Here is a 17,323-nt window from a genome sequence, read left to right as displayed (position 1 = left end):
CAATTAATGTTATTTACTCACTGATTTCACAAACAAATTAGGACATTATATTTGGATGCATCTCAGAATATTTAATTTCCACAAGCTTCAGACTTTGTTTATAACTTATCTAAAGCACCTTTTTTGTACTATATGATTGATTTTTCAATATAATTGCAAGATTCTAAAAACGTTTTGAGAAAATAAATTAGTTTTTTCATATTATACTAGCTTTTAAAAAATGGTCTCCTTTTCCATAAACAAATGGCCATGCATCTTGGTCTGTATTAGTCTAACAGGCCAGCATGTCTCCCGAACCCATCTGTAACTTCATCTTTGTCATGTCAGTTAGACACTGTTAGGACAGTAGAACAACCCCTGTAGTGATAGTCTGAGCTTTCTGCCTGTGTATTCTGAACTTCTTCTTCCTCTGGGTATTGGTACCCATATCCCCTTTAGGAAACTTCTTCCATTTATAGTTCATGTGGATTGTGGTGTCTTTGCCTGGGCTCCTCAGAAGACAGAACCTGAGGGAAATAGCTTATGTGCTACTCCCTTATTAGGATGCGCAGTCTCAGGGATAAGCAGGAAAGGAAGGGGAGCCAATATAAGAATGTACTATCAAGCTGTCCTCCAAGAAGCCATTTAAACAGTGATCTTCTGGAGGAGAAAAAAGAAAGAATTTATCTGTCAACTTCCATCTCTTTTATGTCAAAGGTTTGCCCAAGTTTACACAACAAGAATGATGGGTCAAAAATTCAAAATCAGAAAGTTTAACTCTACAGCCCAAGCTCTTCGCCTCTTCACAGGATGCTCTTCTGAATGTTAGTTAGTGATAAGAGTGACGAAGAAAATAGAAGCGAAGACTAGGTGTAGGGGATGCTGTAGGGAGCAGGTGAGGAAGGACAGGATTTGCAATTTTTGATTGACCTGGGAAGGCTTCATTGAGGTGATACTTGAGTAAAGATCTGTAAAACAAGCAGCTCTTTAGGGCAAGAGCATGCCAAGAATTGCAAAATACCTGAAATGGTGTCTTTGAGGAACAATGAGGTAATTATGGCAGCAGCAGTATGAGTGAGGGAAAGAGCAGTGGGAGATAAGATGAGAGAGAAAAGTTTGGGTACAGATTCTGCAGAACCTTGTACACCATTTTAAAACATTTAGCTCTTATTAAGATGGGAAGCCATTGGAGGCTTTGGAGTCAGAAGTGATGTGCTCTGACTTAAACAATAGTAAGGTCATTGTGATAATGGAGTAGAAAGGGGCTGAGGTGGAAGTAGGAATAAGTAGTTAGAAGGGTTTTGCAGTTTGTAGGTGAAAGAAACTAGTGGACCAGGGTGGTGGAGGCGATGAAGAGCAGATGGGTTGTGGATATATTTTGAAAGTAGAAGCAGGTTTTGCTGATTGATTATGTCAAAAACAAACAAACAAATAAATAAATAGAAAAAGCCTTATATTGAGAAATCTAAATAGACATTTTAACTCATGAGACAAAGAAGAAATCATGATGAACATCTAAAAAGGGAATACTGTAGCGCTCATTTCGGCAGCACATATACTAAAAAGGAAATACTGTATTTACAATCAAAGCAAAACGTGTGAGATACAGCTAAAGCTTACTTGAAGGAAATGTATGAACTTAAAACACTTAAATTACAAAAGAAAAGAGGCTAAAAATTAATGTGTTAAGCTTCCAATTTGAAAGGTTAGGAAAATAATAGCAAAATAAACTCAAAGAATTAAAAAGAAGGAAATTGGAATTATAAGAACAGAAACTGATACAGTATTTGATACATACAAAACAGAATCAACAAAATAAAAAACTCATTTTGAAAACATTAATAAAATGGATATATCTGGCTACACTGATTAAGAAAGAAATGGTAAAGGTAAATAATACTAAAAATAAAGGAAAGATAAAAATATAGATACTGAGAGATTAAGAAGAAGGATTAGTAACTTTGTGCTAATAAATATTATAATTTAGATAAATAGAATGGTCAAGTTCACACACTTAAGGAACTTAGGATGGAATCAAGAAGATTCATTATGGAATGACTCTTCCATAATGAATCCCATAATTGTAGAAGAAACAGAATCAATAGTTAAAATCTCCTCACAAAGAGAACACCAATATCAAATAGTTTTATTGGCAAATTCTACCAAAGGTATAAGTAGCAAGTTTTTCAGAATACAAAAAGAAGCAACAGTTTCTAACTCATTTTTTGAGGCTGGGATAAACTTAATACTAAACCTTGACAAGGTGCATATAAGAAATAGAATGTTAATTTCATTTATGAACATACATGTAAAAAATCCTAAAGAAAATAGTAACAAATTGAATTCAGCAATCTATAAAAAAAATAATACATTGTGACCAATTTGGATTGGTTCAGGAATGCATATTAGTTTAACATCTCAAAAAAATCAATTAATATAATTAACACATAGCCAGTGAAAGGATAAATAATCATATGAGCACATCTCAATAAATGCAGAAAATAGACCCTTCCGTGATTCAGTGGACATTCAAGAAAAAAATCTTAACAAAATAAGATTTATAGGAAGGTCTGCAGAACATTTATATCCCATACAGACTGTTAGAAAACTAAGCAAGCTGATTTATAAATGTATATGAAATATCAAAGGGCTAATAAGAGCCATTTTCCAAAGAAGAATAACAAGGTGGGGTAGTTGCCCTATTAGATATCAAACTTTAATAGATATAAATGTATTATAATCAAGGCAGCATGGTACTGTACAGGGTAGGGAAATCAACAATTGAAGAGAATAGAGTACATAGAAACAGATGCACACTTATATGGAATTGTGATATTTTGTAGAGTGGTCATTGCAGTGGGGAATTAACTGCTGCCAGAACAATTGTTTTGCAGATAGGAAAAAATGAAACGATTGAGACCTTGACTTAACTACATCGTCTCTGATCATCTGTTCCTTCATTTACACTTCTTCCACAAATATTTATTTTTGTGACTGGCCATACCATCCACCCAGTTGCTCAAACTACAAACCTGGGAACAATTAATACTTCCCTCTCTTTATCCCCCAGATATCATGTTCTGTTAGTCCTTAAGTTTTGTATATACAGTCTGCCCTGTCCTTTTACGCTTCCTTTACTGCCCTAACCCCTATGGAGGCTTCAGCTCCACTACATGGCATTTCTTTTTTCTTTTTCTTTTTTTAATTTTTAATTTTTTATTAACATATAATGTATTATTAGTCCCCGGGGTCCAGGTCTATGAATCACCAGGTTTACATACTTCACAGCACTCACCATAGCACATACCTTCCCCAATGTCCATAACCCCACCCCCCTCTCCCTACATCCCTCCCCTGGGCAGCCCTCAGTTTGTTTTGTGAGATTAAGAGTCTCTTATGGTTTGTCTCCCTCCCGATCCCATCTTGTTTCATTTATTCCTTTCCTATCCCCCAAGCCCCCCACGTTGCATCTCCACTTCCTCATATCAGGGAGATCATAAGATAATTGTCTTTCTCTGATTGACTTATTTAGCTAAGCATAATACCCTCTAGTTCCATCCACATCATCGCAAATGGCAAGATTTCATTTCTTTTGATGGCTGCATAGTATTCCATTGTATATATATACCACATCTTCTCTATCCATCCATCTGTTGATGGACATCTAAGTTCTTTCCATAATTTGGCTATAAGAGGTTGCTGCCTATGTTCTCCTCAAGGATTTTGATGGATTCATTTCTCACATTGAGGTCCTTCATCAATTTTGAGTCTATTTTCATTATACTGCATTTCTAAGTTAGGTTCTTCTCCTCTGTCATCATGTCATACCCAGTACTCTGTTGCTATTGTATTTATACTACTGTAATTGCCAGTTTATTTCTACTGTAATTTGCCAGTTTATTTATACTACTGTAATTGCCAGTTTATTTCTCAGTAAATTTCTGAAGATTTGCTGGAAATTCGTTGTGGAAGAGTATTCTGTCTAGCTCAGTTTTATTTCCAGTGTCTACCACTGTGCCTGGAATATAGTAAACCATCAATTGATATTTAGAAAATGCATAAATAAATAAATAAATAAATGAAAGAAAGATACACAGTAAGTGAGTTCTGCAACTAAAACATAGGAGATTGGTCTAAGTTCTTTTGTCATCTCATTTTGGTTTTTGGAGAGTTCCTCAAATGTATTCTTCTTTGCCAAATAGATCTAGTTTAAGATAATACTACATCAGGCTATGATAAAACCACTGTTCATAATTCTCCACATTGATTAAAGATACTTCACATACAAGCAAAAATATCCCAAGCTAATTCGGTTTTATCTTTTTAGAATGTTGATTCTCTGAGAGGAACTAAGTCTTCTATGTTGTGACACAACACAGGTTTTACACACATTTACAAAAACTACTAATCTTAAAATTGTTCCTTTTTAATTAAATGAGACATCAATTAGAATTGTCTGGAACATCTTAGATGATCCCCAATACATTTTTTGATGCATGAATGAAAAATTAAGGGTTTAAGTTATGTGGTTAATTTTTTTTATATCTAGAAATGACTGTTCTTACTTATCATCACATTCTTGTCATTTCTTTCTGAAGGAGTTTGATTGGCCAATAGAAGGACTGCTTATTCCAAACAGTCCTCCCATGAAGAAATCTATCTGTAAGACCCCAGAGCTGTGTGTCCCTGTGAGGCTCAGAGTTCTACGGAATGGAGACAAGAATAAAAACAGAGCCTTTGTTATAATTGGTCCAGACATCTCACCTGGACGGAAAATACAGTAAGAACATTTTGCTCAGACTTCTCATTTCTAATTTGTACAAATTTTTGTCTTCTCTATGGATGTGTTTCTGGGAGAATTATGTGTTTATTTTTAAAAAGGGATCCCAAGGTGCCTGGGTGGCTCCATTGGTTAAGCAACACTTAATTTTTGTTGAAGTTATGATCTCAGGGATGTAGGGTCCTAGGATCAAGCACTGCCTCAATCTCCACGCTCACTGGGGAATCTGCTTGAGATTCTGTCTCTCTTCCTCTCCTTTGCCCCTCCCTCTATTCACTCTCTCTCTTAAATAAATAAGTAAATCTTTAAAATAAATAAATATACAAATTAATTAATTAAAAAAGGGCTCCCATGTTGATATTTGGTGATAAAAATACAAACTGAGATTTAATTAAAACTTGTCAGGAACTTAATTTTAACTCTTCTGGTTGAACCTAAGCACTGGAGAAAATAATGAGTTAGAAATGGGTAATTCAGATATAAAAAAAGTTCTGGGATCAAAGTCTATTTTGAATTAGCATTTTGCTTAAGTTTTATTAATGTGTTTCAAAATAACTGAAATCATAAATTGCTTCTTACAGATTATGCAATTCCTTATTTAAATTATTATTGTACATTATTATTTACATTCAGATCTTTGGGATATTTAACAAGTGAATATAGTTCTCAAAATATAACTTCATATACTTTATTTCTCTGCCTTGAAATAACATTTTAAAAGCTTATCATTCTCGAAAAACATCAATCTGCTCTTTAGCTTATGTTATAAGTTGGCATAAAATCTTCCCATGCAGCCAGAATTTCTCCAATATTGGAGAAAAATCACTTGCTGTATTTTCATTACAATTATGACAAAAGAAATCGCAGACCAGTGCAAAGCTGTAATGTAAAGAATGAGTTAAATACATTGTTTCTCATATTATTAGCAGTGATGTTAATGTTACCTCCTGACCTTTCTTTTGAGATGTTTAGAATATTTGAGGCTGCTGATAATCGTTTAATATTACTTTCTTCACATTGATTAAATATACTTCATACATCGCTGAACAATGAGTAACATTCAGATCGGCTGTCCACTGAACTGCCTGTAAAGATGATAAAGTAAAATATTAATCTTGAAAGTAAAGTCAAGCCTGAAATTGAAATCTTTGACGCATACATTTCATAATTAGCTCATTCTGCTGAATGTAAAATGTGAGGGTAATGCCCTTAAAGTGGCATATATGACTTTTTAACTTCCAAAGTTAATAAATAATTTTTGTCCCTTCCTCCATTTATTTTTTCACACTATATCTTTCACTGGGGCTCAAAATTATATACAGATATTATCTTTTCCCATTAATGTTTTACTTATTTATTTGACAGAGAGAGAGAGAGATCACAAATAGGCAGAGAGACAGGCAGAGAGAGGGGGAAGCAGGCTCCCCGCTGAGCAGAGAGCCCTATGTGGGGCTCGATCCCAGCACACTAGGATCATGACCTGAGCTGAAGGCAGAGGCTTTAACTGAGCCACCCAGGCACCCCCCATTAATGTTTTAAAATGCATAGTTCAATCAGGTAATCCAAACATAATTTGAGAGATTTGTTAATTTGGCTAACAGTTCCAGCAGAAAGTATGTGAAACCCTCTGATCATGGAATGGTTTGCCCTAATTAATCAAGTATTCACTTTGTTCACTACATGAATTAATTATCCCCCCCAAATTAAAGTACACTGGCATATACTTGACATTAAACTCTTCTAAATATACATTAATTTTTCTTGGTCATTTCAGAAAATTTTCTACAGAATCAATAGCATTGTTTGGCCCAGAGCTGTATGTAAATACTGGTTAACAGAAGGTTCAAATGGGAAGAGTTTTGGCTAACATTACAGGGCAGCTGCATTTCCCAGTTCCAGAGGACACTTTTCACATTATGTTCTATACAAACAGCATCCCAGAGTTGTGCAAAGTAGAAGTCCTGCTGTGCTACTTTTCATATATCCAAGTTAAATATTTTCTCTTTCAGAAGAAATAAAGGCTAATGACAGGAGGGAGTACATTACTTGTATTAACTTGAAACTTGTTTGTAAGAAGAAAGATAGCTGGGCTATTTCGTGTCTTTACAAGCAAAATCAAGCTAGAATGATGAAGTACAGATCCATTTTAACCAAATCTTGCCCGGTTGCATGCTGTCCTTTAGTTACATAATGATTCATTCTAGACAGTTTTAAGGGAAATTTGTTGTTGCTGGTTCCTCTATCTACAAAGCCAAAGGGAGATCAGATATCATTTGTTTGTGATTTAGCCGATCATTACGCTTGGTGAGTAACAAGATCTTGTCACTTAGTCTTGAACAGCGGCTGTCAAATTCAAATAAATTCAAACCATTGTGATTTCCAGGTGAATTTCATCTCTCAGAATAGCAGGTTAAACAAGGAGAATTTTATAAGTGACATTTTAAGGAATTCTAAGAGGAAAGGCTCAATATGTAGCTATGTGATAAAGTTTATATTTTTACATAATTTTAACGAGTAAGTTATTACTAAGTTATGATCCCTGGACTCTCTTAAGCACCTAACTATAGCTTTTAAGGCCCTTTGTGAGCTGTTCCTGCTTATTTTTCTAGTTCTATCTCTTATCAACACTCTCTCCAATTCCCACTCCTGAACCCCTGCCACTCATCAATACCTTCCATCTGACTTAAAATAATAGAGGTGTTCTGAGAATGAGTTCGTACTTCATTTCTTGATGATAACACTACTCACCCCTGAATAAGCTGTAGCTTCTATGTTCCCCATTGCTCTGATCATGTGGGTTTTTCACCAGCATAAGTCCTACCACTCTGTGTTGTGATTATCTGTTTATGTTTCTGCCCATGAGATGGAACAGCAGTGATGTGTTATTCATCCATATATGTGCTTTCTGCTATGGTCTGGTCATGGAAACAGACAAAATGTGTGTCCTCGTTAATCAAGGCACTAAGCCATTTTATTTACCACAGGATATAGGGCCCACAATAGGCCCTAAATTAATGCTTATTGAATTTATTTATTTATTCACTACGCTTGATTACCATTTTTTGTGAGTGAATAACTATACTTGACCTTTTTTTTATTCAATAAAATACAGAGATTCTAAAAATACACCAGATAATTTTCTAACTTGAAAATTTGAGCAGATACATATTCCAATTAAGCATTTTTTCTATGATCATTATTTTTTTTCATTTTTTTATTAACATACAATGTATTATTAGCCCCAGGGGTACAGGTGTGTGAATCACCAGGTTTACACACTTCACAGCATTCACCATAGCACATACCTTCCCCAATGTCCATAACCCAACCACTCTGTCCCTACCCCCTTCCCCACCGCAACCCTCAGTTTGTTTTGTGAGATTGAGTCTCTTATTTGTATGACTATTATTTTTTTAAAGATTTTATTTATTTATTTGACAGAGAGAGACAACAAGAGAGGGAACACAAACAAGGGGAGTCGGAGAGGGAGAAGCAGGCTTCCCACTGAGCAAGGAGCCCGATGTGGGGCTCGATCCCAGGACTCTGGGATCATGACCTGAGCCCAAGGCAGATGCTTAATGACTAGCCACCCAAGCACCCCTCTATGACCATTATTAATCACTTTACTGTTTAAAAATTTTTAGGTTTGGATTAATAACCTAAATAATATGTGAATAAACATATGAATATGAACAATATATAAAAAACACAGGCAAAATGAATGTAATCTCTGCAATTTCTTTAAAACGGATAAATCCACATCTCAGAAAGTTCAGCATTTTTCAAAGAGGATTAAAATACTGAAAATTCATTTTCTTATATAAATTGTTCATAGTATAAATGTTTATAAACATAATTTAATTGCAATAGTTTTTGAAGTCCTTTTTAAAATATTTTATTTATTTATTTATTTTTAGGGAGAGAGAAGAGAGGGGGCAGAGGGAAAAGGAGAGAGAGAATCCCAAGCACACTCTGCGTTGAGTATGGAGACCTACCAGGGTTCTCAGGACCCTGACGTCACCACCTCAAACAAAATCAAGAGTCAGACAGTTAACAGACTGACCCACCCAGACAGCCCTGAAATCCTCTTTTTTTTTTTTTTAAGGAGACATTTTATTTTAGGACAAATAATAATAAGTTTAAACCTTGTGATTCTTTCGTGTATGTAAAGATAAAAGTTAATTGATAACATATACTGACATATCAGTCAAATCTTGGACCATTTGTTTCAGAAATGTTGACGTTAAAAGGGAAAAGAATGTGAAAAACCACATTACTAACTATTTTGAAACAGAAACAACCCAGACTGAGTTTCACCAACTTTTGGAGAGGTAAATACTTAGTATCTTAAATGCAAAGATATTTTCCATTCTAGTGCCTGAATAATTATATATATATTATTCATATAACTCTCTCTCTATATATATAATTATATATAACACACAATACAAAATACATATGTATCTGCGTAAGAAAAATGCTGTTAATACAATGATTTTGGAGTTTTTAATCTGTGAAATATATAAACTGTGTGAATTTATGATACCAGTGCTAATTAATTAATTTTTGCCCCAAATGTCAAAGGCTGGCAATTTCCCTTAGCTTCTGAAATACCAACTCTGTAAATATAAATTATTCCCATTAAAAAAAAATCACAATTGTATAGCACTTTTCTTTGGTTTACACTTGTTTGAATTGAAATCAGTACTTATCTACTTTAAACCAATTTTTAAATGTCATCAACCTATATCATATTTGTGAAATATGTTGTAATTTTCTTTTGATCAATATTTTCCTACCAAAACAAGAATTATTCCCATAGAATTTGATAACTGTTTAAAGGTAGACCACCAGGTATAAATGTTTTGGCAAAATATGTCTTATTGAATACAGGGGGCAATCTTACATGATATAAGGAAATTATGCTAATTTTAATTTAATAACTAACTCCAGACAGTTTTGATTATCTTTTTTTGGTGGTGGTTCTTCCACCTCCAAAGCCAAAAGAAGATCTAGTAGTACAATAAGCACTATTTTTCAGCAATAAATATGAAGCTTTTAGTTGATATTTTAAGTTTTAGGCAGCATGGTATTGGAAATACCACTGTATTAATGGTCAAAGGGATTGATTTTAACCCCAGGTTTGCCATTAACTAACTGGAAAACTTCAGCAAAGTGCTCCCCTTCTCTGAGTTCCATTTTCCTCTTTGTAAAACAGGATTGGATGAAGAGTTAAGAAGAAAGCACCAAAGAATTTAATTCTTTTCAATATCTGTTTTGCATCAACGGGTGTCAGATATTCTACTGGAGATTGAAAGGGAAGGGGGCAAGACATCCCTTGCTCTTAGGAAACTCCTAAATTGTTGGGAAGTCAGTGTGCTTAGGGAAACTATCAGAAAGCCTCAGAAGGCAGTATTTAATTGTACAGAAGTGAAAATAATCAAGGGATCATTTTATAGATGACCAGGAAGGAGGAGGAACCTGGTGAGGGGCAGCTGTTAGGGAAGTCCACACAGAGATGAGAGAAAATGAGAGAGACCTAAAAAGACAAAGATATAATGCAAGAAGATAAAAGAGGAAAGCATGTATCCATAGCTTTGGTACATTTTGCCACAATATTGAAATAACTGGAAGGCTGTACTGGGGCTCCTGAGATGGGTCTTCTTGCTAATCATCAGGAGAAGGAAGTCCCCACTCTTAAGAAATGTAGCGATCTGCAGACCTGGGAGACAGACTTGCTCCCTTCCACCCCTGCGCTTTTGTCCCAGGGGATCCTGGGTTGTATTGAAATACAGCACCCAAGGTACCAGCTCCACTTGCCACTCCGCCTCCACTCTCGTCCTGACAGAGCATGAGATAAGACTGGACTTTTCTGGACTCCCTATAAATCGGAGTGGTTGCCAGTCCTAACTCCTGGTGTGCAAGTCAGAGGACCTTATTCATAGGACCTTTGCCTCCATGTGGTGGAGAAATCCGGACCATTTGCTCAGCACCTCAGCCTCAGTCTCCTTGCTATGTAGACCAACTATCTCATTATTCTATGATGGTGGCCTCTTGGGGGGACCCTCTAGTGCTGTGAAGGACTCAGATTTAGGTTTGAATTTCAGCTCTCCTCCTTGTTAGTATGCAATCTTGGGCAAAGAAATTAACCTTGGCTCAGCTTCCTCATCAGTAAAATGGGCCTCTCAGAAATGATGTGAGAGAGAGTCGGGGTGCCTGGGTGGCTCAGTGGGTTAAAGCCTCTGCCTTCGGCTCAGGTCATGATCCCAGGGTCCTGGGATCAAGCCCCGCATGGGACTCTCTGCTCAGCAGGGAGCCTGCTTCTCTGCCTACTTGTGATCTCTGTCAAATAAATAAATAAAATCTTAAAAAAAAAAAAAAAGAAATGATGTGAGAATTAAGTGAGAGTAGCTATGAAATGCTCATAGTGCTTGATCCATTCTGATAAAGCGTTGTTGACTGGTTATGTTCCAGGCACTTTACAGATATCCATTCATTTAATCTATGAAATATCACTGTGAGATAAGTTCTACTGTGTCTTTTTATTGATGGGGCAAATGAGGCTGAGAGAAGTTAAGGGACTTTTTCAAGTTTACACAACCAGAACAGGAGATCTAGAATATGAACCCAGGCAATCTGACTCCATATCCACATGCCTCCTCAAGCACTTAATGGCCAGTTCTTTTCTTCTCTCTCCATTTATGTTGACTGGCATGTGATCAAGTTGGAGGAATTAAATAGAGAGGAAAAGGCTTATCACAATCCTCTCTAAACCACCTCCATGGGCCAATTAAATTCAGCACTATTAAAACCAGGGTTTCAAAAAAGGAAGGGAGATTTACAACCACCCATTCCTTCAATTCTCCCACTCGTTGTCCTAAAACAAGATATTCCCATAGTCCAAATGTTCTTCAGGAAAATGTGAGTAGGAGCAGATATGAGAATGGTAACTCTTCTTGGGTCGTGCTATAACTGCCTGGACCCACAAAGATATCCATTTTGGGAAAGTAGAAAGAATCAGTTTGGGTCTTTGGACAGCAAAGAAAGAGAAGCAGGCACATCTTGTGGCTGGGGGCTCAGTCTTCTTATAGTTCCTTTCCATTCCCTCCCTACGAACTCCTGTGGTCCACCAACTTCCAGAGCTATAACACAAAAGGCAGAGACTTAGGTCTCATTGACTTATTTCCTTCTAAGACCTCTCAGAGAAATGGAGAGCCTAATTATCTGCTCAATTGCTTTATCCCATCTAAGGAAATAAAATTGAGAAACAGTCTTTATATAGTTTAGCCTTCCTGATCAGCATAAAGTCACTTCTAATTCACTTACTATAGACAGTATATTCTAATGTAAAATGTATTTAGCAAGAATCCTTTATTTTCTTTGTTCCAAAGGTGGGATCATCTCAACAGTCTTCTCAACAGCCCCATCACATTCCTTTACCCATCCCTCCTCTTCCCTTGCAATTTGGCCTCCTTACTACTCTCCTGAACCGGCTGTGTAACTTCCAGCCTCTCCTACTTCAGTGTACCTTCTACCTGTCCTACAGCTAGCTAACTTTCTACAGAGCAGATCTGATAAAACCACACCCCTACTCTTCTACCTTCAATGACTTCCTGCTGTTTATGGGATAGAGGCCTGTTTCTTAGCCTGGTATCTTAAGTGCTTTCCATGGGTTCCTGTCTTCTTTTCCAGCTTCATCTGGCTCCTGCTCTCATCCATACACTCAGATCCAGCTATACAAAACGCCTCTAGGTCCTGACCCTTCTTTTTTTTTTTTTTTTTTTCTTAAAGATTTTATTTATTTATTTGACAGAGAGAGATTACAAGTAGGCAGAGAGGCAGGCAGAGAGAGAGGAGGAAGCAGGCTCCCTGCTAAGCAGAGAGCCTGATGTGGGACTCAATCCCAGGACCCTGAGATCATGACCTGAGCCGAAGGCAGCGGCTTAACCCACTGAGCCACCCAGGGGCCTGGGTCCTGACCCTTCTTGATCAACTTTTATTCATTTGAAAAGGCCCAACCCAAATGTTACTTCCTTCCATAGGTGTTCCCTGGAGAATCCGTCGTTTTGTTTTTCCTGTGTTCTCACAGCACCTTGGCTGGGTGCCTATGACACGACCCACTCCTGCATATTATACTTCAGTTGTTGACCTGTCTCTCCCCTAACAAGAGAGGGAGCCCCTCAGGGAACAAGAAAACAGTATCATTCATTTTGATATCTATAGGGCAGGCCAAATGCTTGTTTGGGGTCTGGGGTGTGGAAATCACTGTTGACTGGTTCGCCAGGGTAAAAGTTACTGTTTGAAAGGGAGTTAAAAGGCTGTGGAGATCACTTCTAGTGGAGGGAGGTGAGAAACTGCTTGGTGATGGTTATGACTCTGGTCATAGAGAGAATAGAACTTCCACAAAAAAAAAAAGCCAAAGAAAGTGTTTTAGGTAGAAGGAAGAGCATGAACAAAGGCACACAATTAGAAAGTGTGCAGCATATTGAAGAAGGAAAACTCAATCATGATATGCCTACTTATTTGTTGATCACGCCTGGCACTGTGCTAAGCACTTTTCAAAATCAACCTTCAATCCTCACTAAAACCCTGGAAGATAAGAAATTGAGGCTTAGAGAGGTTAATTTGCCCAAGTCCCACAGCTTGGATGGGGGGGAATGAGTCTACAGAGGGGTCTTATGGGCTCCAGGGCCCACCTCTGGGTGGTCTCACCGGTCTGCAGCAGGAGTGGGCACTGATGGTCCAGACCCTTGATTTCTCACATTTTCTCTCTTCTCTGCCAAAAGCCTTCTATCTACAAGCTCAATTTTTCTGTCTCTTACTACAGGTGCACTGAAATTTTAAATTTACCTTCTGCAGCCCGGAGATTGTTCAATGAAAAAGGAAAAGAAATCTTTGCCTTAAAAGACCTTCAAAGGGATGAACTGGTAAAGACATGAATGTGAAACTGGAAATATGGGCCACACATACAACTAAAAGACAAATGTTTTAACATACAGGACTTCCCAACACTAACTGCTTCTCCCCTTATTTTCTCTGAGTTAGCCTTACTCAGCAGCCCTCAAAACCTCATGCTAACAGCTCAGGGTTGAGAGCTACTGTCAGGCATGATTTTCAGGGCTTTCTCAGAATAAACTCATTTAAGGATCAGGACGACCCTGTGGGATGGATGCTGTCATGACCCCCACTTTAGAAATGAGGGTGGAAGCTAGACAAGACCGGATTATTACCCACTTCTGATTTCTGTCTCTTACTCTGAAAGGCAGATCCTTTCTTCTTTTTGAGGCTTTCAAAGTGTAGTTGTTTAGTGTTCTTATTAAATGATAATTTCACTCTTCCAGAAAAAAATTACATCTAGTGTTTCGCACAACCTACCTGGGTGGCTGGAGATGACTGAGCAGAAGGACTTTAGCAATCAGCCTTTTCTCCCATTTATGGAATTTGAGATATCAGCTCGAAAAGAAAACTTGCCTGACCGATGCCTGAAATTCTTTGAACAGAGAACCGAGCTCACACCATAGTAGCAGTACTCAGTTCAGGCCCTGAATGTAAAGACCCCTTGAGCGAGTCTTAAACCATAGTACTGACGACTAATAGCAGAAGCAGCATGGCAGAGGGGAAAGTCTGTGTTCTTAGAACCTGGGGAGATCTCTTGAATTCTAACACTGTCACTGCCAAGGTTTTAGTTTGTTGGTATTTAATATATATTTTTTTTTGCTTTTGCTGGTTTGTTAACTCACTGTGTTATTTCAGAAAGAACTCAAGGTAGATTGCATTTAAACCTAAGATACAGAAGGATAAATTTAATGGAAGGATAAGTAGATGGGGCCACCAGGGCGAAGGGAGTATGAGTGAAAGGATGGAGACAGGAGTGACTGTTACCAGATTCCGTGCATTTGCTCGAAACAAACCTGTCACTGTTCTGGGCAGCCGACGCAGAGACAGAAACATCAACAGTTACATGTGTGTCCAGAGGAAAAAAGGAAGCCTGTTGTTCAAACAGAAGAAATTTTTGAGAAAGTTTTTCCCAAGTCGTCATACAGGGGTGTGTATAAGCACCATTGTGGGGCCACGGAAGAGCACCGAGTAGCAATTTTCTTCCTACTGAGTGTTCTCAATACATCCCTCTATTTTTTTCTTACTTCGAAGAAGTACGAATTCATTGACGAAATGAATATAAGCAGCATGAAGAACAGCTATCATCTATAATCTCAATGTCTAGAAATAGCCACATTAATATATTACAAGTTCATTTATACCAGTGGTTTTGTCCAACTTCTTCTGCAAAAGATCAGTTAGTAAATATTTACAGACCATATGATCTCTAATGAAACATCAGCTCCTGCCATTGTGAAGCACAAAAGCAGTGACAGACAGCATGGAAATGAGTGGGCATAACTGTGTTCTAATAAAACTCTATTTACACAGACAGGCAGCAGGCCAGATCTGGGCCTCAGCCATAGTTTACAGAGCCCTAATATATACCTACCTCCCTTTCCTTCCTCCCTCCTTCCCTCCCTCCCTCCTGTCCTTTCTTTCTTTCCTTCCTTCAAAAAATTATTTCATAAAACTTTAATTTGGAAAAATTTTAGATTCACAGGAAGTTGCAAAGATAGTATGGAGAAATACTCTTTTTTTTTTTTTTTGATAGAAAACCCTTGAGATCCTTCAAAGTTGTTACATTCACCAACAGTTTTCCCTTTTTATCACTATTATTCCATAGCATCATGGTTTGTTTAACTATTTGCCTATTATAGGACATTTTGTTTGTACTTTTGGCTGGGTTTGGTTATTACTGATAACACTGTTATGAACGGTTGTACACGGGATAAGAGATTCACTTCTTTGCTAGGTATATGCTTCATGTGGAGAACACTGGATCAATCCTGATGTGTCCACTGCTCAGCAAAAGAAGCAAATCTTCCTGAGGAACTTAGCATCAGATATTTCTAAAATCCAAACTTTCTGCAGTATACGTAAGATAGAGGGTAAGCATTAGAATTATTTACCATAATATATGTGGCCAAGATTAATGCTTGATCCTGCTTTTTTAAAAATTAAATTTGTTTAAATAGGTTGTATTTCACTCCTATATCCTGCTGTTTAGCTCTTTAGACAAAATTATATATTTAACAGGATTGCATATTTTAATTCACACTACACTTTGGATATGTAAAGAAAATGTAATTTATTTTGTCTTTAACAAACCAGGAATTCTTTGTTTTTTGTTAAGAAAAACAAAATTTCCAGTCAGGTTTAAATTTTGTCTCATCCATTAATTTAAATAGTCCCTTTAGGGAAATCTTTCAGATTCCCCAGTCCCCAGAGTCTCTCTTTAGTTCCTCTCTCAGATGGAAGGGAGTCTCTTGCTTTCTGGGTCTTGGTGACTGATGTCCATGGCTGGGTGACTGTGTTCCATTCTTTTGGCCCAGGCAGTGCTTTGGGCGGGTGATGCTTCCTGCCTGACTCAGACTCTACTCTGCTCTCTTTGGCCCCCCTGAAACCTGGCTATGGCTGAGTATTCATCTCTGTTCTTACTACAGTTCCCCTTCACCCCTCCTTGACAACCACTTCTGGAAAGCTCTCTAGCATGACTCTCAGCAAGTCTTGGGTCAGGGCTGCATGCCTCAGAAACCAGATCCAGGCTGACAGGGCTGTGCCTCAGGTTGGACTAGTGAGGGCAACTGGAGAGGTGACTTGTCGCAGGGTTCTGAATAATGGACAGTGTCCTCCATGTTTCCTTGGTGTAGCTTAGATGCCTGAAGGGAAGCCTATAGGGGGAATCATGACATCCAGCACTGGTTTTCCCGCCTTTATCTAGCTTCTGTCTCCCTCAGGCTCAGAAAGGGTGGGTTTTCCCCAAGTCAACCTTGAGGTTAAAGCTTTGATATGCTAAATGGGAGCTCACAGAATTTAGAAGAATCCTAAGTCATGATAGTGTCCTCCTGATTTACACAGCCCTTGTCTTATGGTAACAGGCTGTGCTTGAGTGTCATAACTGTCTTCGTACTTTTCCTTTCCTCTGTAACCTTTCTTGTCAGCTCTTGGTCTTCCTCCTTCCCTTAGGCCTGCCCCAGGAAGGACAAAGGTCCTATACATAGAAAATCAAAAGGGAAAAATCATTAATATAATTTAAAACTTTTCTCTATTACATATATTGAATGCTGTACAGTAAGTTTGGCATGTGTCTTTCAAGGCATTAGGGACTTCATTGAGGAATCTGGGATCCTGGAGAATGATCTAGAGACATATATCTAAATAATATACCCATTTGAATGGTTAGAATTTACAATAACTAACATTTTTTGGAAAGACGTAACCTTTAGTACCTTTTTTTTCTTTTAGGCATTTTTAAAATTAAAGGGTAATTACCTATGTTGCTATATCTGTTTCAGGTATATAACATAGTGATCTGATATGTATATACATTATGAAATGGTCAGTGCCATAAATCTAGTTACCATTTGTCACCATACAAAGTTGTTTTAATATTATTGACTATATTCTCTATGCCATATATTGCATCCCCATGTCTGGCCATTTTTATAACTGGAAGATTATACC

General features: G+C 37.5%; 1 protein-coding gene across 4 annotated transcripts in view; it reads left to right on the top strand.

Annotated features, from left to right (window-relative positions):
* Positions 1-17,323, top strand: part of DCDC1 (doublecortin domain containing 1) — a 439,829-nt gene that overhangs the window by 357,721 nt on the left and 64,785 nt on the right. For 3 of the 4 annotated variants that reach the window (XM_044259012.1, XM_044259011.1, XM_044259010.1), the window contains 4 exons: positions 4,578-4,759; positions 8,992-9,090; positions 13,587-13,686; positions 15,612-15,747. In XM_044259012.1, coding sequence (XP_044114947.1) covers positions 4,578-4,759; positions 8,992-9,090; positions 13,587-13,686; positions 15,612-15,747 — 517 coding nt within the window. The remainder of the gene's footprint in view (positions 1-4,577; positions 4,760-8,991; positions 9,091-13,586; positions 13,687-15,611; positions 15,748-17,323) is intronic. The other variant, XM_044259009.1, reaches the window with a different exon arrangement.

Source organism: Neovison vison, chromosome 7, assembly GCF_020171115.1.
Source record: "Neovison vison isolate M4711 chromosome 7, ASM_NN_V1, whole genome shotgun sequence".
Lineage (NCBI taxonomy): Eukaryota > Metazoa > Chordata > Mammalia > Carnivora > Mustelidae > Neogale > Neogale vison.
This window is presented reverse-complemented; position numbering and strand designations above follow the sequence as displayed.